The following is a 26498-nucleotide window of genomic DNA, read 5'->3' on the forward strand; positions in this document are numbered from 1 at the left end:
ATGATACGGATTTCGATAAGTTGTTCTCTATCTTTTAACTCACTTTTAGATGCTCATTCATGTTTATTTTGTGCTGTAACTGGTATTATTAAGGCTGAACAGAAGATCATGTGTGCTCCGCGCTGCTGCTTCTCTTGAGCTGCGCCAGAGCGATCTCACGCCACAGCGCCAAAACGGTATTTACGTACCGTATTTTTTCCGCACTATAAGGCGCACCGGAGTATAAGGCGCACCTTCAATGAATGACCTATTTTAGAACATTAACTGTATATAGGGCGCACCGGATTATAAGGCACATAAGATACTGCAGTCAAACGTTTGACTGGGTTTGCGTTATGCATCCACTAGATGTGCTAAAGGGAATGTAGCGAGTGCGCGGCGCCGGAGGCGAGGCGTTTATTAGTAAGCGTGAGCGCGCTGGGGCGGGCACGTAACTTACATTCGCAGCCTGACTCATACGAGTATTCATGTGCGGCGGCTCGCTGACAGCAACAGCTGGCTGTTTTGAATGAGACGACCCGGTTACTGTGAACGGGGAACGCTTTATGAACATTCTGTGACGCGCGAGCAGTGCCGGGGACAGTGTGTCTTTTAGTAAGAGTGAGCGCTCGTGAGCGGGCACCTGACTTACACACATAACCTGATTTATACGAGGTTGAACTGGCCGTGTGACAGAGCGGGCATAAGATGGACACGAGCGCGAGTTCGCGGGTGTATTTAATAACGCGGAGCGTTATTAAACAATTGATCCCAATTAACCAATTGATCCCAATTAACCAATTGATCCATATATAAGGCGCTCCGGATTATAAGGCACACTGTCGTTTTTTGAGAAAATTAAAGGCTTTTAAGTGCGCCTTATAGTGCGGAAAATACGGTAATAAAATGGACGTAATATGAAATTTGAGACTTTTTTGCAATTTATTGGATGGGATGCGCGCTACAATATTCCATTCATTCGTCAAATAAAAACAGGATGACTAATTGATTCTTGAGATTTAAGAATCGATATTGGTTCGTAAAAATGAGAATCGATTAATATTGAGAAATCGATATTTTTTACCCAGCCCTAGTGTTCTGTTCAGTTGTATTTAACATTTCTCCTCGCGAAACGAAATTCGTTTCAAACACAGATGCGATAAGAACAGTGTGGAAATTATTAGCAACACTAACATAACATCAAATCTAATGTTTTATGCTCGTTTAAGCTCAAACTAACCAAGGTAAAACCTTTAACGTTTCAATCATTACATTAAACCAACTAAATCTCAGGCTATCATTAGATAAAGTGCAGCCAAACTCAACATGACGTGTGTTAACGGTGTATGTCCGTATAGTGTTGTCTCTGGCAGGGCGTGTTGGGGGCGGGGCTTGGGTAGACGACATAATCGGATATCGCGATATTTTTTTGGGGCGATTATCGATAAAATATTTTTTGCATATCGCCCAGCGCTAGTGCATTTATGTCATTCAGATAAAAAAACTCGTACTTTCATACAGATCTACATTTTGAGGTAATCACTCCTCATAGTATAGTAACACAGCTTGTTTTATTAAGGTAGTAGTTATACATACTATTAAAGTGTGAGAATTAAACAGCGCAAGTCAACGAAAGCGCCCAGCTCTGAGTCTCTAATAAACCATTAGCACGACCACTGTGCATCACGCATACACAAGTTACTGACTGACAGCTTACAGCTTGTTCTGCAGTACATAGTCAATTCTTTAAATGTCAGAGATATCCAAACAAGTATACTGAGTCCTATTAAACATACCACAAACTTCAAAATGACTGTGATGCATGTGAAAAGCCCATTCATGCATATCTGGTCAATTCATGCATTTCCTCTGATCGGATAGCTATCCAATTGTGAAAAGATGTTAAATTTGCATATAGTGCAGGAATTGAAGATTAGATGCAAAAACACATTTATGCTGACAATTGTAAATGGAGCTGTTTTAAATGGAGCCGATCAGTTAAAAGGAATGAATGGCCAGATGTAAATAGGCCCACATAGGTTCTGCACTATTTCATTATGAATATTTAAAATATGTATTTATACACCTATATATAAAAATGGCACTTCATGAAAAAAAGGTTGCCCACCCCTGCTTTTCTGCACCACTACAGTTCAAAATGATGGGGTCAATAAGTTCTTTCCCCCCTTTTTTTAGGGATAAAATTAATACTTTTATTCAGCATGGATCCATTACATTTAGTGTTGTCAAAAATATCAATATTTTGATACCTATCGATAGGCAAATATCTTAAACGTTTCCAATACTCATTAATACATCAGTATAAATTTACGAAAAAAAGTAGAAACAACTGAAACCACTAGTATGCAAAAATCACATAACCAGGGTAGCGTTATAAACGCGTTAAGAAGAAATTATATGCATACATATTTTTTAATTTTAAATATATTTAATCATTTTATGTATATATATATATATATGTATATATGTATGTATATATATATAATATAATATAATATAAAATATCTGGGTCTGTATTTAAGGTGTTTCTTGTTTTGAGGATGGCACACTTGGCATTGCTCGAGGATCTTGCAACGAGTGCTATCAGGTGAGAGCAGGTCTTTAGAGAGCGGCGAAAGGAAACGATGTGCGTAAAGCCCTTATATTACCATGGTGTGGGTGTGTTTTATGTAAATTACAAACCTTGGGCACGTGGTCGCTCTTTTAGAATACTCCAAATTCATTAACATTCAAACGAGGTTAAGAGCAAATCCATGTGCGTACACAAGTGTTGTGAATTAGGTGGGACTTTTTTGTGAGAAGTTCTCCTGTGCGAATAAATACATATAATCTATGCAATTATGAGTGAATGAGACCCATTGTCCATTTAATACACTGGCCAGTCCAAAGAGTGGTCAGGTGTGTGTCCTTATCTGAAAGTAAGTTATGTTTAGCTGGCTGTCCTAAACTAGACCCACTATAGACTAAACCCCAAGCTGTGCCAACTTCATCAACTCTGCCATAGCACTCCCATCTGTTACACCAGTCAAGCTTCTAGATCTTTCTATTGCTGCTGACTGATAGAGCAGTCAGCGCGCACGCACACACACACACACACACACACACACACACACACACACACACACACACACACACACACACACACACACACACACACACACACACACACACACACACACACACACACACACACACACACACACACACACACACACACACACACACACACACACGTCCAATGGCAGACAGCAGAGCTCTGAGCTCATATAACAGGGATCAAGTATCATGTCTCTTTTGTATGACAGTACGGCCATAAAGATGTTTGTCAACATTGCTCCTACATGTTGCTTTGCTGAACGTTTCTTGACATGTTTGTGAGGAAGAGGTTGTGTGACTGTGCTTTTTCATATGCGACTGTTTTGCTGTACATGGAACCAAGTGTGTTTACTATACATTGTGGATTATTAATGAAGGGGCCTGACTGAGTTAAAAAGTGTGTCGTGTTGGTGCGGTCGATAACAGAATGACTGTGGGTAGGGACACATTTGCGACCCACAGCCACACGGTCTCTTTACTGATTTATGGTGACAGAGGCCAGGGCACACACATAGGCGTCTTCATCTGACTAGCACACACACATACACACAACCATTATCTGATGCTCTGATATGGATAGCAGACAATTATAATTATTGGTGTTCATTGGCTCACTCAACTACCTCATGCTACTCTAAATGAATATTAGCTCACTGCTGTTGCTCTTTAATTTATATATATATATATATATTTATATTTATCGCAGACTTTTGTGGCAGTCGCTTTAAAAAAAAAGTACACTTGATTCGAAAAAGCTAAATGGTCGTAAAAAATAGTCATACTTGTGTTATTATAAAAATTATGAAAAAAGAGAGCAATTTTTAGCGGTACAATCTACAAATCAGCCACGAATGCCAAAAAAAAAACAAAAAAAAAAACACAGCAGTGAAGGGGTGACACTCTAAAATATCAAGAGTGCAAAATAGACTCACTCCACCCACCCCAACCACGAATGAACTGGTGTGGCTGTAACACAAAGCAAGTTTTTGCAAATTGTGTGAAATAAAATCAATAATTTAGCCACAATGCAGTAAAAAAAAAAAAAACAGGCCGCAAGGAAGGGGTTACTCTCGAAAACATCATTGAGTACAAAACTACACACACTTACAGAATCACTGATAAAGAATTCCATTTCGATTTGTTACATTTTTATTGAATTTTGATGTTATATATAACAAAATATATATATGTCTTTGTGTTCCGGTTTAACTGTAGAAAATTTATGGAAAAACTGACACTTCAAATCAACATTTCAAACAAAAAATATCTAAATCTTGACAAAAAGTAGCATTTAAGAAATGTCTAAATATATAGCAAAATCCTCAACCTAATAAAAGTAAGATTTTATGTCTAAAACAACTATAGAATGTACAAACCCCTTTATATATAGCTAGGCTATATAGGAATCTATAGGATTTTAGTTTTTTTACTACCACCAATTGACACTAATCTGCCTTCAAAAATTGGATTTTAAAAGTCTTGTCTCTATTTTAACATGAAATATTAATATATATAAATAATAAATAATAATAAAATTATATATATATTTGAAATTATTTTGTATTATTTACAATGGGAAAAAACTGTAATCATTAACAAAATTCTCTTAAAATATCAAATAAAAAAGGAAAGGAAAGGATTTCAGCAATTTCGGCCACTTTTGAACGTGAACACCATAAGCTTGACTCCCAAATGAACAATACCAGAGGGGGTTAGCTCTGTTCTAAATGTGGTGCGCTACCTACCTAGAAATTATTGGAAGGCATCACTGATATGCTTTTGAATTAAAGGCATAATCATGCTGCCTTTTAAGATTGTTTTTGCCCAAATTAGAAAGCAGCATCACAAATGTTCTCCACGTTTGAAGCATTTACTCCAACATTTACTCATCCTCATGTCATTCTGACTTTCTACTGTGGAACATACAAGATGATATACTGAATAATGTCTTAAATGTTGTTTTGTCCTAAAAACAGCTGTAGCTAAAAGTTGGCTATTTCCATAGTCAGTATTTTTATATGCCCTGTGTGATTTTTGTAGGGATGGGAATTGATACGATTTTATCAATATCAATGCCACTGACGATTCTGCTTATCGATCCGATTCTTTAACGATTCTCTTATCGATTCCTGATAGCACTGTGTGGAAAATAGTCATATGCTTTTTCAGCAAAAAAAAAAAAAATGTTTTTAAGCTTACCCTTGAGTAAGCAAACTGTACTTTTAATGTAATAAATTGAACCTTATTGTAAAGTGTTACCGATTTGTTATACACCGATTCAGATGTCTGGTAAGCTCAGTGTTGGAAAGATCAGTCGTTTTAACATTCATTAAATTAATCGGTTCAAATGAGTCATTAGTTCGCGAATTGGACGTGTCATGCGGTTGTGTGATTATCCCAGCCGTTAGGACATGGACATCCCACAAGATTTGTGTAAACTAAGAAAATATTTCATCACTGGATCGTTTTTTTTTTCTCGTTTATTTAAAGGGTTGTTTTATGTCAGCTGAATGTGCGGAACGCTTTTCAGAGAAGATAAGGTAACGTTAACTTATTTTAGCACAATTCACACCCAGCGGTAATTCAGGAAAACAAAATCTCTGAATGCTCCACATGAAACTTTGGTCTTCCGACCTTTTAACATCGTGTCGATTTATTTTGGTTAATATGTGTGAGGGAGAGAGAGCAAGACAGCACTTAGTGTGGAGATGGTGAAGTCTTGTTGATGGTGTACACTTTCCTCTGGCTCCGAAGTGAGAAAGTGCGTGTGCTCGACCGGGTCTCTCTCTCTTGGACGTTGCGCTATGGTGCTCGATAAAGGACAAAAGGGAAAGTTGTGAGTTCGCGGTCTGTATATTATGTCTGGGACTCGGAGCAGGGGCAACAATAAGAGGAATCGTTAACGTCGAGGGCATACAATATCGATGGTTCGTAAAACTTAGAACCGGTTCTCGATTCCCATGCCTAGATTTTTGTGCTTATAATATTGCATTTTACGCTTAGCAACAAGCAAAACTCTGTTGAAGTATGCACAATATAAAAGTACAATACCAGTTATCAGCTGATATTAAAAACATTTTAATTAGGGCTGAAGGAAAAATAACGAGTTGGTTTCTGAGATTAATATTTGCTGTTTAATCCATATCTGCATCCATTTTTTTACTACATGAAGTAAATGCTAATGTCAGATATTTTAAATACTGTCTGTATGTTGTTTCCACAACAACATAGTGTTTTGTACTTATGATTCAACATTTATGTACTTATGATTCCAAATATTAAATGTTAGGAGTGATTAAGCATTATTAATTTATCTTTTAGTTCATATAAATTTATCGGTATCGAAATCCCCATATTTTTACATTTAGATTCCTTTGCCATCATCAAACACTCACTTACTTAATATTTAAAAACACTGTTAAATGTAATCATTAGCAAATCTCATAATGATTAGCCATACTTATTGTATTTTAAAAAGTTGTGATGCCTTAATTTACTTTTAAAATTTCAGATTTTTTGTGTTTGGTTTTATTTATTTAGACAAAATATTATAGGATTTTAATATCTGCCATTTATTGCTTATTAGACATAAGATAAAAATATTTATTGGTATCTGCCATGTCTAACTGAAAGTTGAGTCTCCTATGCGTGCAAGGAGAACTATTTGTGTGCTGCATGTGAGTGACCATTAAAAAAAAGTTGCAGTCACATGATGTTCTATGTCAGTTTAGATGCTGCCTTAGAAGGCCACTGACAGTGTAGCATCCAGCTCTCTAAGTTTTAAGAAAAGAGCTAATGTCTACAAACATTAACACCTGTAAGAAAGAAGCATTATAGTGCTTTATAAAGATGAACTCTATAATGGCTATAACTCTATAATCTATAATGGCTCTTACTTGTGTCTCTTCAAAGCAGAGGAGGGGGGTTACCTGAAAATAGGTGTGTGTCCTGGTTTGGGTTTGTTCCATGTAAAGTGAGATGGGACAGAAAGAAACTGCTCTCCAGATCCATCCTTCTTTAATCCGTGCATGGCATCCTCACCAGGTGAGTCAAGCATAGGAGATAAATTCCCAGAATCATCCATGCCCATGTCGCCTTTCCCTGTCTGGATTGCTGCTGTACAGTCCTGGGAGGTCTTCCTGGTCTTGGAGGGGATGTCAGCCTCAGAGGGACAACATTGGAAAGGGGACATACCCATGGATGGGCTTCCTATCCAGGTGTCTTCGGTTACGCTGCCCCTGGGCGAGGGGCCGGGAGTGGCAGTCGGGGAGTGATGGGGTGATAAAGAGCCCAGGCAGCATATATCAGCGCTGGAGTGGCGTCTCTTTCCACAGGGCGATGTCGGGCGCGAAGAGGGCCGCGAAGGTGAACGTGGGCTCAGCCAGTTCTCATCTGTGACGCTGGTACGGGGCGAGTGACAGGGCGACTGGCGGGGTGAAAGAGAATGGCCATGTGAGTGAGAAAGGGAGTGATTGAAGGCCTGGTGATGATGCTGATGCTGTTGCTGCTGCTGTTGCCATACTTCCTCCTGTGGTCCAGCCTGCGGAGAGCAGCCAGGCGAAGTGAGCGGTGAGCCCAGGGTAAAACGTGCCGCTGCTTCATTTAGTTCCGAATCCACATCATCGTACACATGTGAGATGGATTCGCAGGACGATGCATCTGAGAACCAGCTTCGTGACGAAAGGCTGCTACATGGACTCGGGCTCAGAGACGAATCTCGATACGAGTGATCTAGAGGCAGGTACAGGTGGTCTCGAGACAGAGGTCTGTCGTGGTAGTCTCCATCCGGACCCTTTGCTCTCATCTCATCGTCGCTGGCCTCCATCTCCTGCTGGCAGCTTGGGGAAATGGAGGTGATCTGGATGCTGGGACATTCAAAGGCCTTTGGTGGGCCATTCCCTCCTCCACCCATCCCTGTGGGCGTGTATTTAGAGTCCTGATGCTCATAGCTTTGCTCATAGGTCTTTTGGTGGGCATGCAGGGAGGGGGAGGTGGCAATGAGTTGGGCTGGGGGCGGGCCTCCATGCCGCTGGAGACCATGTGATTGGTTCACCAGTAAAGGAGGTTGGCCCACATTGAGGATGTAAAATGAAGTGTTATCATCCGTTTCTAGATCTAAAAATAAAACAAAACAACACAAATCAAAAACAATACATGACGTCAATGCAACAGTTTTTTACAGCCTGTGGAAAAGGCTACATGCACAGAGCAGCTGCAGTTGCAAAAACTACGACTTGGTGGTGCTCACAAATATACTATTTTGCTAAGTGACAATGAAAAGCAGAGGAAGAAGAGTCTGGAACCGGCTTGTTTGTCTTTGTACTCTTGTATTTGCTGTTGCTTCATCAACACCATAACGAAAACAAAAATCTGAATGGCTGTTAAAAACATGTAAATACTGTTTGACTTCCTTTCTTCTTCATGACAAGCGGGTGTCAGAAACATAAAGCTGTGCACTGCTGCTCTTGTAAAGGGCTGTATTTCTGCTTTTCTATATGTGCTACCTACTGTCAAAGAGTAAATTTGCATTGTCTTTCAGTCTGTCTGCAAATTTATTTTGTCGCATAAGTCTAAACAGACAGATCGTATGCAAAAATCGAAACCGAATTTTTGTGCAGAAAATTTGAGTTACAGTAAACAGGCCTTTAATGTCCCATATACTTAACTGTCACATACATACATGCATATAATACAAGATTAAATGCAAAATATTAAAAAGTAAAAGATGGTTTATATTTACACAAGAGGTGGGCGATATGATTGTCGACCAGTATAAAATTGTCATTTCTATCACAGTTAAGGTAGTTTTCCTGCACCCCTTTTCAGTGGCAATGCAGGGATAAAGAGCCCCCCACCCCCATCATCCTCAATTACATAGAGAAAAGACTCAAAGCTTGCATTGAAAAAATGATATAGAGCAGAAATCATAGATAAAGCAGTATTTTCAATTTATACACACACACAACTAAAATGTTTATAAATAACCCATTTCCATATTGCATAATACACAACTCACTAGAGTGAGTAAACAAAAGCGATAGCAAACATTTCGCTTATGCATTAGAAACACACTTGTTTGGGAAATTAATTTCTGAAATGATTAAAAACACACAAGCACTCTGAAAAAGCAAATTCTACAGTTTTAGGGACATTAGGGCCTGAAAACCAGAACTATGGTACTCAGTACCAGCATAGACAGGAAGTGTGCATGAAAGAAGTCACTCACAGAAACTGCATAACGTTTACCGAAGTATACAGTGTAATTGCTTGTATAACTAACACATAAATAATTACTGTCTATTGAGGCACTTCAAGGTCTGCGTCTGTCTGCTGATAAGGGAGATGAAAGAACAGGCTATTTTCTCTCCTCTCTCTCTCTCTCTCTCCTTTATTGGACTGCTGTTCTGATAGCCTTGAAAAGGAAAGACTTGGGCTAGTTGCAAACAAGCCACTGGGGAATCTGCAGACACTACAACACTAGCTACAGGTTAACAATAAGCACAAACGGTACTGATATCTCAGTATCAGCGCAAGGGGAAGGTAGGGGTGAGAACAACAGAGAGAGAGAGAGAGAGAGAGAGAGAGAGAGAGAGAGAGAGAGAGAGAGAGAGAGAGAGAGAGAGAGAGAGAGAGAGAGAGAGAGAGAGAGAGAGAGAGAGAGAGAGAGAGAGAGAGAGAGAGAGAGAGAGATCCATAGAATCTGATCCATTTAGAAGCTGATATAATGAGATAGAGAGCTGGTGGGTTAGTCAATTGGGAGAATTTTGGGTGGGGTGACAGATGGGCTCAAATCCAGTGAGGAATAACCCGTGCACATGTCATCTATCTCAGGACACGCGCAAAAAACACACGGGAAACAAATTCGCACATAGGCGTATGCTTTGGCCTGTCACCACAAAGAGACCGCCCTTATTAATAACGCCAGCTCACACACACACACACACTCACTCACACACACACACACACACACACACACACACACACACACACACACACACACACACACACACACACACACACACACACACACACACACACGGCTATTATGCTCTAATACTGTACAGACACACACCCACAGAGCATATTGTGCCTGTGGTCTATTAAAGGTTATTGATGAGCTTCCAGTGACTGGGCAGAGGGAGCCTGACAGGGCCAGACAGCAGTGAGCAGTCAGTGAGATGTGTTTCTACAAGCTGCATTCAGCCCTACAGAGTCAAAGAAACAGCGTTCCGATTTCTCAATGCAACGCAATCAGGTCTTGTTAAATATTATCTTGATTCCCCACTGGTATGCTGCTTTGGGAGTAAAGCATTAGCTTAATACATGCATGTAAAGAATGTAAATTAAGTCATCTTGACCTTTTTCTCACACTTTCTCACTATTCACTACTCACTCAGTTTTATTTTTCTCTCTTTTATGTTTTTCTACCCCACTTCTCATCTCTCTATTTTTACCCCTCTCCATCAATTTATTTAAAGATTCTCCACACACTCCCTGTCATAAGACATGCATATTTGAAGTAGACAGACAGGAATGGGGACAAAGCTACATGTCACACAAGACTCAACATGCCAATCCAACTGTGAACTCTGACCCCGCAGGAAACAGACCACTGGGAGTTCAGTCTATCAGTCTGACACACACACTGCAGTATAAGTACTAAAACATGTTCAGAATAACATTCTACTACAGCGATCTTCCAATCCAAGAGATAATCGGCAAAGGCAAAACCCATGTTTTCTTTTACCCACAATTTCTTTGGCTTTCATTAATCCACCGTAAGCTGGATGCCAGTCCATTAGCATAACACTATGAATAAATGCAATGGTCATGGAGGGATAAAATAAAGGAGAAAAAAGGTACTAAAAGCTTTGAGCATTGGGAACAGTGGAAAAGCAGGCTGATGATTTGAGTCTGATATAAGGCTCAGGTCGAACATGTAAAGAGATGCTTGAGACATGTATAGTAATGATATGGGTGTGCTTCAATATAAAATGGGCATAGAAATTAATTTTGATTATTCACCCTCTAAAATGCCCCACAGAGTGGTGGATCATTTGCCTTTCACCAGGTCCTGTTTCATCAGAAATTTGTAGTCATTCAATCATTTCTATAGCCTAGCCAATCGTTATAAAATATTTTGGTTTTGTAGTCATAATAATAATAATAATAACAACATCATCAACAACAATAGGGTAACACTTTACTAACAATTTTATTTTTAACGCATAAGTTATGCCTTTTAATCCATTGTATGATCTCAGCAATAATTATAACCACAGTTATAAAACATTACAATAGGCTATTCATTGAACACCCTTTTAGAAAGTATAATGCATTAAAAAACATGACAATCATCCAATTTCAGATGACGTGTCTCCGTTTATGACCTATTAGATCTGAAACAGAAAATGTCCAGTGTGCAAGTGGTGAGGTAGTACCTGCCCTGCTTCTGAAAGTAGAGGTCTGTGAAGGAAGAACACAGCCTGTGCTTCTCAGCACATTAATCGTATGAACAAAAGCATTTGCGTCAGGCCAAAAGTAAATATGCTGTTAGGCCTTCCTTAGCTTTTCTAGATGTTCTACAAAGCTCTTAATTACAGCTTTGAAGACTCACCAATAGAGTATCAAGTCAGTTCAAACTATTTACATGCTTTTTAATTTGTACGAAGACTGTGATATAATATGTGTGTGTGTGTGTGTGTGTATGTATGTATATATATATATATATATATATATATATAGAGAGAGAGAGAGAGAGAGAGAGAGAGAGAGTGAGAGAGAGAGAGAGAGAGTGAGAGAGAGAGAGAGAGAGAGTGAGAGAGTGAGAGAGAGAGAGAGAGAGAGAGAGAGAGAGAGAGAGAGAGAGAGAGAGAGAGAGAGTGAGAGAGAGAGAGAGAGAGAGAGAGAGTATAGAATAACAGAATAACAGAAAATGAGTGATGAGCAACACAACCTCTCCACGGCTTGTTCCCCAAAAGACCTTTCAGACTCCCTAGCGGAGCTAATTAATATCAAGATGAAAGCAGTATGGCCATCCACTGGCCCTCAGCTCACATGATAAAGATAAATACTGTAATGTGATTGTGACATCTGCATCATCTAAAAGTGGAAAAGTGTCGAAAACCAGCAGCGATTACTGCAAGTGCTCTGGATTTATTCCTGTGATGGCAAATATATATTATTATCAAACAGCCACTTAATATTTAATATTTAAGTCGCTGCTGCAAATCTTAATATTTCGGTAAAAACCATGATACGTTTTTTCAGGATTATTTAATGCATCGAAAGTTAATCAAAAGAACAGCATTCATTTGAAATGAGTGTTGCACCATAGATAAATTGTATAATCTTTTGTTAAATGTATTTAAAGAACCTCTCAATCAATTTAGTGTATCCTTGCTGAATAAAAGTATTTTATTTGTGTGCAGTACAAATACATTGCATACTTGAAGATGATTGTTGCCACACACACGCACGCACGCACGCACGCACGCACGCACACACGCACACACAAACAAACACACACAAATACTTAGTTCCTGCTATCTTACATCTGCTGGGAACAGTCAGTGTCAGTGAGAGAAAACCTGACCCACAGACCTGCAAACTCCTCAGACTAAAAAAGGTGACAGTGTCGCGCGCGCGTGTGGGAGGGGGATGTGATCCAAAAATCTTAATTTTTGAGATTTTAATATGCAAACGACACATTTCTGACCGCTTTATTAAACAGAAATTTACTGTTGGTGTATTAGCCTAAAACAACATGCTCGCCAGATTGTTTATCTAAATAGCCCTATGTTGTTAGAAATTACTGTTTACCAGGTTTTAGGTTTTAGGTCATTTCCTTGATTTAATTTTTTAATTCTTTTTTAAAATTAAAAATAACATCATAAAGTATGATATTTTGTTTTACTTTGAGCAATTCTGGAGCTATAATTGACTCTTCTTAGAAGCATATAAAACAAAACAGCTCCTTGGAAAAAATGAAATGTACCTAATATTGTAGTAGTTATAAACAAAGGTTTATTTTAGTTCAGATTAGTTTGAGGGCAGCAATTGTATTCATAATGTCAAAATAAAACCGACGTAATGTTACTTGAAGGCATTATAGCCTACTATTCCTGCCAAACTTCCATGGTTGCGGTTAGTGATACTACAGTAAATCCATGGTGAATGTTGCTGATCTGTGGACACTGGATAGTTCATTCATGGCACAATGTTTCTTCCTGGTTTCCACGTCAGTGCTGTTTGATCCGTTAATAACGGAAAAATGTGAATGTTTCTCACTAGATCTCGCAGCGATGTTATTACTTCTGTGGCAAATTCAAATGCTTCCTTTACTGGATCTCTTATTAGCGCTGTATAGTAACAGTGTCGCTTGATCAAGCTCGGCTCGCGCTGCTTTGGTCCAAACTGATAAACGGTCCGTCAACCACACAATAACGAGCAGTTTCGTTCCGCTTGAATTATGTTTGCCATTTGATGTTGGGCAATGTTGTGGTGGCTCCGGGGGATTATGAGCGCGCTTACCACGCGCTACGCGCCTACATTTGAAATAACGAAATTTTGGTCGGCAGGAAAAATGGCCTACACCGCCCCCCCCTCCCTCCCCTAAAGAAAACTCCCCAGAACCATCTGCTGGAAGAAAACGGAGGAAACTGCAAAAGTGTATTATCACGAATAATATGGCATGCTGTATAGTTTAATTTATGATGAGGAAAGTACAACTGATTGTATGGAGTATGAGGAGAGGAGTCTCAGTGTTGCCTGCTGTTCAGATCCACATCAGACTTGCTATCTGGTTAAATAAAGAGCCCTAAGAGGCTTTGCTGTTCCTAAGCTAATAATAGTGGGAAATCGCTGCAGTGCGCTGAGAAGCACTCAATGCCTTGCCCAGTCTGTGACACTCCTAATACACAGGCTTTTACCAATAAAGTCACCCAGAGGTGAGTCCAACTGTCCCTACTTGCTGCAGTGTGTCTGTGTGTTTGTGTGCATGTTGTGTGGTTTAAGACATCAATATCAGATACAGGATTGAGAGGGAAATCATGTCAGCAGGCAAAAGTAGGGCTGCACGAGGTATGGTTTTAACATCGATGTGCACATCCGCGGTAGTCACATCGCAGGATGTGCGATGTCAAGTAAAGGGATCGAAGTAGATTAATCCATGTTCTTTTTTTTATTCATAATCTCCCCATCGCCAGTGGAGCAAACTTATGTGGTTTCATGTCTTTTTACATTAATACATTTAAAGTAAAACTATCGAGCGTTATATTGAACATTTTTTCTATCGTTATTGATAAAGGTATACCGTTGATAAATACAGATACTGTTGTATCACCGAGGCCTAATCAGCGGTTCTCAACCCTGGTCCTCAAACCACCCAAGCACTGCACATTTTAGATGTCTGTCTCCCTAAACAAACACACCTGACTCAACTCATTAGCTCATTAGAAGAAACTCCAAGACCTGAAATGGTTGTGTCAGATAAGAAAACCATGTACAGTGTAATTGGGGAGTTCCAGGACCAGGTTTGGGAAACACTGTGGTAGATGAATCAACATCAAAAGGGATTTTCATCGTTCTAAACCACGCTTTCAACACCGGGCAGAGGAACGTTTCATACTTTTATTTAAAAGCAGGGTTAGCACTGCTTTTTACCCAGTTAAGGCTGGATGCTTTGCAACAGAGAGCCAATCACGTGCCTCATACTCACAATAACGTGTCTTGTATAAACAGTAATCTGCGATTGACAATTAGCCTAGCATACAGTTAGGACTGGCGGTATGGTTCTGTTCTGGGCAAGAACTCCCTGCGCATCCATGCAGCCTAGCATGGATAAGAGCAGGGAGAGCAGCAATAACCCCCCTTAGGGTAAACAGAACAGAACAACATGAATGTATTGCAGATATCATTCATTTAATTTAATGCACTACATAATTAGAGAAATTTAATCGGATTCAGGGGTAATCAGAGTGCCAAATCCTGACGAGAGGAGCTGGGGATGAAGGAGGGTAATAAGCTCCTGAGAAACGCGATAGCTGCTGATAATATTGAAGGAGCTTTTATACAGTGATAGGCGTCGTATCCCTATAGGTATATATGACCTGCCAGAACTGACGCTACACTTGATTTCTGTCATAATTTACTCACCCTTTGTTGTTCCAAACTTTTATGAATTTCTTTCTACACAAAAGAAGATATTTCGAAGAATATTCGTAACCAGACAGTTGATTGGCCCCACTGACTTCCATAGTATGGAAAAATAAATACTATGGAAGTGAATGGGGCCCATCAACTGTTTGGTTAACGACATTCTTCAAAATCTCTTCTTTTGTGTTCAGCAGAAGAAAGAAACTCATACAGGTTTGGAACCACTTGAGGGTGAGTAAATGATGACAACATTTTCATTTTTGGGTGAACTATCCCAAACACTCAAGCTTAATTTGAGAGTGTCCTGCTTTCTTCGATTTTCCATTTTGGCTTTATTTTCAAGTCTTGCAATTTTCCGACTTGCACGTGATGTTTTGCTTTCCTAGCTTCTCTCCCAAGTTTGTTTTGCGGATTCTTAGTGAAAATCATGTAATAACTCAAGAATTAAGCTTTAGGCCAAAATGAAAATGTCAAAAGCCCAAGTATACTGTTATCTTCGACATGAAATACCTTAATTTGAATTTATCCACTGAACTGACAAACTGTGTGAACTCCTATAAGATATGCATGTACCTGCCTCAAAGAGGGTAAATTCCTGAATTGCTTACACAACGTCCTGACCTGAGTGCTTGTGAGTGTGTATCATGCATAGAAAATGGTGCAACCTAATCCGGAATTCCCTATGTAGAACACATTCGCATAAACGAAAGGTTTCTCTTACAGATCAAACATCAGCCTATTTTGTACAAATGGCCTTAACCCAAACAAATCATTATATATATATATATATTTAAAAAAAAGAATGATGAAGACTTTAAATAAGAGCTTTCGCTTGACCGAACAAGCTGCCTCCTAACACAACCTGCTTCTAAGAACTGCTGGCAGAGTGCCGTCACTTCTAAACACTGAGGCTCTGACGCAAACTGCACAGAGCAGCCCACACCTGTAGCACCGACATCTCTGTAGCGCACAACTAGCCGCTTAAGAACACAATGATACACACAGCAGGAGTGTGTGCGCACAGCGTTTCTGCCTTTGTCTAAGCTTGCCTTAGAGTGTGTGCACATGTATGTCTAATAGTCCATGTTGGATGCTTATTCAATCAGACCGAGTTGTAAGAGGTTGTTTTTTTCGCCATTTGGTTTGCTTGTGGTAATGAATTCACACAAATTATTTTTCTATTATCTGATCCATTGAAAATATTCAACAGATGAGTTTATAATAAAAATAACTGTTAGTTTTGTTTTTTACACATTAAATCATAGCTTTAGGAAGGGAAAAAAGATGACTAGTAGTATTTCCAAGAAGCAAGTACATACTGCTTAGTTGAAACAGGCCCAAGACTGATTATCACTCTACATATTGCAAAATATATAAAATATCATTATCATCATTAGGGCTGCAGCTATCGATTCTTTTTGTAATCGATTAATCTAGCACTTAATCGATCGATTAATCGAGTAATCGGATACATTTTTTTGTGTGTTTTTAAACAACCAAAACAAATAATGCATAACGAAAATGATGTGGCTGTAAAATGATCAAGCATTTGGCTTTTATTTCTCAAAAAACAAAACAAAAAAAAACTTATTTCAACTCCAACATTTGGCTCCAAAACTAGGCCTATTTATTGCAATTTTTACCCATTTAGTATAAGTGCCAACAATGTTCTATGCTCAATTACTTTGGTAGCCAATTAAAATGTCTTCCCCAAAAGTACAAGTGGATTTGGAGAAGCAGGCTGGGGAATTTAATTTTTTGTTGTTGTCTGTAACTATTTGGAAGACGTGACATACAAACAAGGTCTCGCAAAGACTGCAATACAATATTTGTTCCTCCATCACGTCGCGGTGTATACAGCAAATGCATGCTGAAATTATTGTTGCGTGGCTACATGAAAGTTTAAGCATATGTGATGCATTGCCGCAATTGATCTGACTGGCGCGTGAGAGAGACGAGGGTGCATGCGTGTGTGTCTCTGTCTGTGTGTGTGTGTGTGTGTGTGTGTGTGTGTGTGAGTGAAGGGGTACACACACACCGAACGCAAATTTAATTATTTGCGCGAGTAGATTACATACAAAGTCAGTGCAAAGACGCGAATAGACGCATCATTCGCGCCGGGCGTCGCGAATGACGCGAACGTCTTCCAGGCACGTTGAAAAATTTTAACTCGAGTGAATGTTTAAGCGTCTAACTAGACGCGATAGACGCGTATTTGACGCTCTATTCGCGTTCGGTGTGAACACACCATTAGGTTAATGTTTCAGTGACGCTTGGTGAGAGCATGGAGTGGATGTTTTCGGTTCAGATTCTGAATCATTGAAGTCGTACTGTTGTGGTATGCCAGGTCTACTTCGCAGTAGACACAATGCACCTTGTTCTCTTCCTTTCTTCCTTTTTAAGTATGTAATGATCCAAACTTTAGACATTCTCTGCCGTTTATGGACATCTTTACTCTCCGCCATCGCGCCAAATAAATTCAAAATGTATCACGCGCTATAGTATAGATCCGCGTATAGTGAATTAAATTTTACATAGGAATTTAACGAGGCTTCGAGGCAGGGTTTTTGCCTCGAGGAATTTTTGTAATCGAGTAACTCGAGGAATCGTATCAGCCCTAATCATCATATAGGTGAGATTTAAAAGTAAAGGTGAAACTGAAAATGAAATGGATACGACTATTTTCATAAAATCTATTCATAAAAATCTAACCGTTTATGAAAAATTCTTAAAGGAGTGAAAATAAAAATTAGCCCATGATTTACTCACCCTCAAGTTATCCTAGGTGTATATGACTTTCTTCTTTCAGACGAATACAATCAGAGTATTAATAAACACCTTCAAGCTTTATAATGGCAGTGGATTGCAAGCATCGCAACCATCAGATTAAAGCTCAAAAAAGTGCATCCATCCATTATAAAAGAACTCCACACGGCCCCGGGGGGTTAATAAAGGCCTTCTGAAGCAAAACGATGAGTTTGTGTTAGAAAAATATTAATATTTAACGCGCTACAAAGTAAAGTTCTAGCTTCCGGCCTAACGGCCATACCCAGTCTACTTGCGTCCAAAGCGCAACTTGTGACATCGGAAGTAGAGCTGGGACAGTATGGACTTTTTCTAACCGTTGTTGAAAAGCAAGAAACTCCTGCGGTATAGCGGTAAACCGCTTTAAATAAAGGAAATGATTAAGATAATATGAAATGAAAGATAAACACCTTTTCCAACATGTCTTAATTACAAAAATTATATTCCATATTTATGTTTACATAATATCATGTTATTTATTTATTTAACCTATGTTGATTATATAAAAAGTGAACAGCATGAAACAACTTAATCGATTTAATCGATTAAAATCGATTATTAAAATAGTTTTCAACTAATTTAGTCATCGAGTAGTTGCTAAACTTTTATTTGCCGTAAGCGGTTCATTTCGTAAATATTTTAGATCTGCGGTGACCAAAGTGTGGCAGTAATGAGCCACCGGAGGTTTTACTCAGCCAGTACAGCAGGAGAAGTAGCGAATAGCCAATAGCTGGCCTCGTTTTATGTCACGTGCTTCCCGCACAGCGGCTCCGCGTCTCTGTTTGAAGCATTCTGCAGCGAGATGGCGGAGGTAGGCGGCAGTGGAGTAAGCTCAAGAAAGAGAAAGAAAAAAGCGGAAGATAAAACTAATCGAACGAATTAACCAACAAATAAATAAATAAATGAATAAATAAATGTTCAGCTTCTCATCTGCGGTGATGCGTGTTGCAGTAGCGCCGTCACATCTGGCTATAACATTACATATAGCCTATATAACACGCTCTCACATGTTTATTTTTTAGCATTTTTGGGAGGAGTAAAATTTACATGTGGTTTCAACAACCAGATGCATGTCTTGTCCAGTTTCGTCTGGAATGAGTCTCTGATCTCCTCCTGAAGCGGTTTGAGCGATCAGATTCAAATCCGTCTTGAATGCGTTTCGGAGGGCATTTACACCTGGTCTTTTCACGATCAGATAGCTATCCGATCTGAGAAAACAATGCTACTGTGTAAACAGCTTTGTTTACTAACTTCGGGACAGTCACACTAGATCGAGCATCAGGTTGGGCAATCAGTTTGCAACATAAGTTATGGATTAAAATAGCGCTACCAAAGAAATTAAAACGGTGTTTACAAAGTGAAACACTAAATATAAAGGCAGTTAATAACAGCAGCAGTAAAAGTTTGTTTTTTAGTCACCGTAGTCAGTGGTTTTCAGCGAATGCTTGTGCACTAATGCATCATTTTTCCTGTCCTTTTAATCAAGCCTGCAAGCTTGCTGCGTACCTCCATTCCATTCTCTTTTTATAGCATTTGTTTATCACTATTACTACTTATTACTACTATTAAGTTTTAATTGTTTTTCAAACGCAATCTACTGCGGCTCTACTACGTTCACATGCTTGTTTTCAGTCTTTCTATATTTAATTTATCAATATATTAAGGTTTAAAATGGAAAAAATAAAGATTATATTAGTAAAACTCAATGTGTGGCTTTTGCACTTTTTAAAATACACTTTTACACATAAATACCCTGATTTAGGATTTTATTTAGTTATAAAAAACAAACAATCATTTACATTTACATTTAGTCATTTAGCAGACGCTTTTATCCAAAGCGACTTACAAATTAAATTTACTAAAAACTTTTATCCGATTAATTGAAAAAATAATCGTCCGATTAATCGATTATCAAAATAATCGTTAGTTGCAGCCCTACAAAGAGTCATGCTTAAAGATGGCCATTAAAATGTAATAAAGACCTATATTACGTATAGCCTATACGTCTATATATATATACAAGTCTATAGTCTATAACAAGTTGTGTGTCTCTCACTTTATTTGCTTCTATTTTAGAACACTTGATGATTATCTAATCAAAATAACAAGATGTATTGTAGTGATAAAAAAAAACTTAAATCGAACGCGTTTCTGATTTGTTTATGTTTCTGTCGGCTGCATGAACATATCAATGTCGAGAAAGCAATCACGTCGTCACTAGCTTTAAATATGCAACTTTGTCAGCTAATTAATGCATAAAAGTGACCAGCTGGATATAAACTAATGCAAATAGATGGTAACAATTGCGCCATGAAACATTTGGGTCAGGTCTGCGTCATTTTTGTCACATTGTTTTAACCGCTTGAGGTACTAATGTTAGAGTCCTCACAGCCTCGACTGTAGGGATGGGCGATATGGACTTAAAAATATATCACAATATTTTCTGGTATTTATTGCAATAACGATATCAATGACGATATAAATATAATACCATATTCACCACTGTTTTTGGCTACAAGCAGGGGCGGAGTGGCAATCAGGAGAGTAGGGACTTTTCCCGGTGGGTCGGTAGTGTTTCGAGGTCGCGAGGGCCGGTGTTGTGCCGAATTCTGACCCCCGCCAAATTATTACCCCCTTAGTATTGGTAGGTTTAGAACTAGTTGTGGGGGAGGGGTTAGGATTAGGGCTGGGGTTAGGATTAGGCAATCAGGTACTTACTTCAACAAGGGGGGTAATAATTTGGCAGGGAGTCGAAATTCGGCACAACACCTGTCTGATAACAGTTATACATTGCAGGATCTTAGCAACATCATCCGGCGGCCTGAGGTGCGGCCGCTTAACTGTGCAGCCTCTCTCAACCCGTAAATAAATCCATCGATCCGCACATTTTGTTTGAATTCTTAAATGGTCTAGTGGTAGATCTTTTGCCAAGCGCGTCAGAGGTTACGGGTTCTAATCCACATTCGTATAGGGTTTTTTTTCTCTCATCATAACTGAATTTGTTCATCACTGGTTACAGTCTATATCAAGCAGGGACACGTTTTGTGTGCATTTATTTTGTGATTTCACCGGAATGAATGTCTCCACAACGTTGTATCCTCCACAATGTCTCCGGCAACGAGCGCTCAGCTTGAGTTAAAAAACAACACATTTTAGCACTAGATCTCTTATTTAATAGCGAATAGGGGTGGCCCGGTACATGAAAAAGCATCGGTTCGATGCGTGTGTGCGTCGCATGGTTCGACGCATGTTCAATGTAACTTCGTGCCCGTGACCTCAGACAGTGTGTTTACTTTTCGCGTAAAATAAGAGATGCGTGGACAATGGACATACATATGAGGCTTGTTCGACTTGAACCGGCGCTGCACAGACCGATAGATGAATAACATCAAAGTACCGCGAGAGGAACGGCTCTGTATGCTTTTCAATCACTCTCGCGGTACTTTGATGTCATAAACCGATCGATCTGTGCAGCGACGGTTCAAGTCGAACAAGCCTACAGTAAAAGTGGAGTATGGAGTGCTGCAGGGCTCGTCACGTATAGAAATGTCAAGTGGGAGATAGGGGTGGGAGATATTGACAAAAATGAATATCTCGATATTTTTTTTCAATATCTCGATATCGATATTCAGATGATATTTTTGCAATCCTTCAAAGAAATGTGTGCAAACTGGTAAAGAAGGTCCAGTTGGTCTTTTGACTTACTGCATTTGACCTATTATTGTATAGAATTACTAGTATATAAAGATATGAGACATTATTGATTTAAAGACTCCTAAACTTTTTAAAATAATAAAATATTATTCAATAGACATTTATTATTCAAAATCTTTATTGTTCTTTTATATTTTTAATAGGGGTGTAACGGTTCACAAAATTCACGGTTTGTTTTGATACGATACAGTGGTGTCACGGTTCGGTACGTTTTCGATACAGCAAAAATAAAGAAATGCCATAGAAATTTCCTATTTATTAATAGAAAAATTATTTTTAAATAATTGTGAGTTTTCCTACATCTTGAAACTTTTAGTTTTATAAATGGGGGTAATCTTTGAAGGATGAACAAATAATGTTTTGGTCATCACATAAAAAATAAAATTTAAATAACATATAACATTTGAGTTTTGAAGTGCTGGAAAAAGATGTGAGAATTACTTGAAAGCATTTTAATACTTCTGCCAAACTTCCATGGTTACAACTACAAGTTAGTGTTACTACATTAAATCCATGGTGAATGATCTGTGGACTTAAAACCTATAACTAGTTCATTCATGGAACAATGTTTCTCCTGGTTTCCATATCAGCGCTGTTTGATCAGTTAATAATGGAGAAATTGTAATGCTTCTCACTAGATCTCGTAGCGATGTTATTACTTAAGTGGCGAATTCAAATGCTTTGTTTACTGGATCTCTTATGTAGTAACGGTGTTGCTTCAAGATCGGATCGCGCTGCACTGATATTTGTCCGAAATGATAAATGGTCCGTAAAGCACAAAATAATGAGTTTCGTTCCGCTTTCATTACATTTGCCAGTTGATGTTGCGCAACATTGTGGTGTTCGCTCCAGCGCGGATTTTGGTCGGCAGGAAAAATGGTCCAACCACCGGAATGGTTCGGTTTGTAATGCGTAGGGAACCGATCTCTTGGGAAAATGTATTCCATCTTTTGGACTCATACAACGCAATTTTCTAATGATGCAATCACGAAGCTCGCCACTCGAGGACGCCACAGACATTTAAGAAAAACTTTTTAACTTAAGATCATTTTTCCACAAACAATGCATATTTTGCCTTCTCTTTACGATTTTGGATTGTTGCTTCAACCTAAACGTCATAACACACAGGTAAGAACTTCGTAGTTGTATATTGCAAATTAGTAACTTTAGCAGCTTACTCTCGTGCAATTGAGGAACGATCATGATTTTGTACAAAAAATAAAATACAGTCAAACAAACCCCTACAGTATTAAAATCTCTACATATAATTGTTTAGAAGGTTATAGTGTGCGTTATTTGTTTTCTCTTTAACTTCCTTCAGCTCTTTTCATGTTTTGGGGGTAGGATTGTACAAATTATGAAATATTCGATATCCCAATTTTGCATAACGTCCAGACAACAATTTGGATATTATCGTCTAAACGATATATCGCCCACCTCTAGTGGGAGATATAAGGAAGGCTAACCGGAGGATGCGCCAGCGTCGTATAAGTCCGGTGTGTGGGAACATTTTGGATTTCATGTTACCTATGATATTTAAATACAGTGACACCAAGTTTAGATAAGAAATCCAGTCATATGTTTCCAAATACTGCACTTTAATTTCAAGTGAAAAAAATGTATCCTCACTCTCAGGGAATAGAAGGATTGTTGATACTGTTTTTGTATTGAGGTTGAAATTATGTTTCACTTTATGGTTATGCCTTTGCTATTGTTATAGCCTCATTATAGGCAATTATGTGTAACATATTTTGACTTATTTAAAAGATAGTGCTTTAAGAGTCTCTCTTTTTCTTTTAAAAGATAAACATTTTGTAAGAGCTACACTGACGTTGACAGTTTGATAAATGCAAGTTAATTTTAATCTTTGTGTGCTAAAAATGCACATAAGTCCCTGTAGAGATAGCAATACACATTCTCCTGTTTTGCCAAATAAACAAAAGCATTTCATCAATGTCTTCTCTCTTGCTGTATCAAAATGTCACCTAGCTTTCCTCAGAGATGGTCTCAATAATGTGCTTAAAGTCAAGTCAAATTCAGTTTGTGCATGATTACATGATATAATTTTTTTTTTAATACTGTATCCTGAATTGTGGATAATTAAACTATAGCCTATATCATATGCTGAAGTACATTTCTGGAGTGTTAAAGATTAAAAGAAAAAATAACAACAAGAACCGTACAGAACCGAAAACCGTGACCCTAAAACCGTGATACGAACCGAACCGTGGGTTTTGTAAACCGTGCCATCCCTAATAGCGAACTAAATGAATGCTCTGCTAGTTAACTGGAGATGTTTTATTTATTAGATAGGCTACATCCGTGCCTTAATGTTTAAAAAACTGATGGAACACGACTTCACTGGATCCAAACAAATCAATCAAACCATAGATGTGACCAGTAGTGGTGTTTTTTTTTTTTTTTACCAAAAACGATAACGATTGTTACTCGATAGATATTTTAAAGATAGATACTCAAACATCCATTTCGTAACATACATGCGTGTTTTTTTGAGCACGTCCCTCAATGAAACATCACACTAAAGCCTGTAAACCATTGAAATAAATATCAGTAAATAATATTAACTTAAATAATATAATAAAGTTAAATATTTAAAAAAACATTTGTTTAATATTTCCTCACAAAGACGTGTGATATAGCCTAAAGCCTACCGCTCTGCACTTTGCGAGGGATCAGGGATGAGACACGAGCAGAAAGATCATCTCTTTTTTTTGTTAGTATATCTTCATGTTTTCTACTTGTTGTAAAAGGTCTGACGAGCGAATTTTATCTTCCACAAGGGCAAGACATTTAGGCTGTTTTATTTTTGCGCTGCCAAAGAAAGCGAATCTAGTCTACTTTACAAATAAACTTGACACGCCGCCTTACCAAGTATAATAACAAGCACAAACTGTGTTAAAAAGAATTTGACGTGCAAGTAAAAAGGTAGGCGATCTTTCCTACAGCGTTTTTCTACTTTACCACAGTAAAGAATGCAAATATAATAGGCCTACTTTAAAGCGAAACAAAGGAAGAAACGTTTATAATCCCCTGCCAAAATGGGTGAAACGTGAGTGAAGATTTCGGGAAAGAAACAAGAGATTCCATTTCCAGTGGATTAACTAATGGAATAGTGTTAAATTCGCTGATAATCGGGTGACCAGATCGCAAAACAGAATACTAAGCCGACAAAGCTTAAATTTATTGGCTCTCGCACAACTCGCTCATTCGTCACAAATCCAAACGTTTGGTTGCGATGTAACATTTAATTGCTACCTAGGGCCGGGCGATATGGGCCTAAAAAATAAATCCCCAATTTTTGCACAAAAGGTCCGATTTACGATATAAAGCAGCACTATGCAGTTTTTTTTTTAGCTCAACTGAACAGCTTCGGAGTTATTGGAATGGTTATATGACTCTTTTAGGGTTGAATGGTGGTCGTCTCGGAGAGGGGGGTTTTACTAAGTTAAAACAGGTTTTAAATTAATTTTGGTTTTGATTTTCCCTTCTGGGATTTGATCTGGATTTCCCCCTTGGGGTTCTCTCTTTCTTTCTTTCTTTCCTTTATTTATATAGCACAAGTAAACACAACAGAAGTTGACCACTGTGCTTCACATAACAAAAATCCAACAAGAATTAAGAGAAAAAATATATATCATTCAGACTGCAGAGAAAAAAAAACATAGATACATTAAAATTTAAATAAATGCACGCTCCAAAAGATACAGCTTTAGTTTGAGTTTGAATTCATATAAAGAGGATAGCGATCTCAAGGAGACAGGGAGGCTATTCCACAACCTAGGACCGACAACAGCAAAAGCACGGTCCCCTCTAGACTTTAAGCGTGAGCGTGGTTGGGACAGATTGTAGTTACTCGTGGACCTTAGACACCTCCTAGGTACATTAACATTTACAAGTTCGGACAAGTATGAAGGTGCTAGACCGTTTAAAGATTTAAAAACAAACATCAGTATTTTCATGTCAACTCTGTAACGCACCGGCAGCTAATTAAGAAACAATAAAATCGGAGTGATATTTTCATGTTTGCGAGTCCCAGTCAGGAATCTGGCAGCAGCATTTTGGACCATTTGAAGCTTTGTAATTGAAAACTGGGGTAGTCCTACATAAAAGGAATTACAATAATCCAGACGGGATAGGACGAAAGCATGTATAACTTTTTCAAGCTCTGTCGAGTATAGAAAATGCTTTACTCTAGATAATAGCTTCAAGTGAAAGAAAATTGATTTAACCACTGTGTTATGTGTTTCTCTAGCTTTAGGGAGGAATCCAAAACCACTCCCAGACTCCTGACCATAGGTTTAGTACCATAGTACAAGTCTGCAATATAAAAAGTTTTTTTTTCTCCTAAAGAGGGGCCAAACACAATAGCCTCTGTTTTACTTGCGTTTAAATGTAAAAAATTTAAGAACATACAATATTTAATGTAATTTAGGCACACAGATAGGGTTTCAAGGCCCTTTGTGTCATGCAGTGCGCTTAAAAGGCAGATAGATATGAGTGTAATCTGTGTATAAGTGGAAAGACACTCCGTGTTTCCTAAAAATCGATCCCAACGGTTACGGCAGCATATCCAATGAAAACAAAGCAGGAGCCAGAATGGAGCCTTGTGGAACGCCATAGGTAAGAGGAGCTATGGACGAAACAGAATCTCCAATACCCACTGAGAAGGTTCTGTTTGTAAGGTAGGACTTCAACCAGCTAAGAGC

At 38.5% G+C, this 26498-nt stretch overlaps 1 protein-coding gene across 3 annotated transcripts in view; it reads right to left on the minus strand.

Annotated features, from left to right (window-relative positions):
* The window catches only part of nfatc3a (nuclear factor of activated T cells 3a), a 105068-nt gene that overhangs the window by 47833 nt on the left and 30737 nt on the right, over window positions 1-26498 (minus strand). For all 3 annotated transcript variants that reach the window (XM_077228887.1, XM_077228885.1, XM_077228886.1), the window contains exon 2: window positions 7026-8211. In XM_077228887.1, coding sequence (XP_077085002.1) covers window positions 7026-8211 — 1186 coding nt within the window. The remainder of the gene's footprint in view (window positions 1-7025; window positions 8212-26498) is intronic.

The sequence above is a fragment of the Siphateles boraxobius genome, unplaced genomic scaffold (genome assembly GCF_051911475.1).
Source record: "Siphateles boraxobius isolate OS27281-9 unplaced genomic scaffold, OSU_SipBor_1 130, whole genome shotgun sequence".
NCBI lineage: Eukaryota > Metazoa > Chordata > Actinopteri > Cypriniformes > Leuciscidae > Siphateles > Siphateles boraxobius.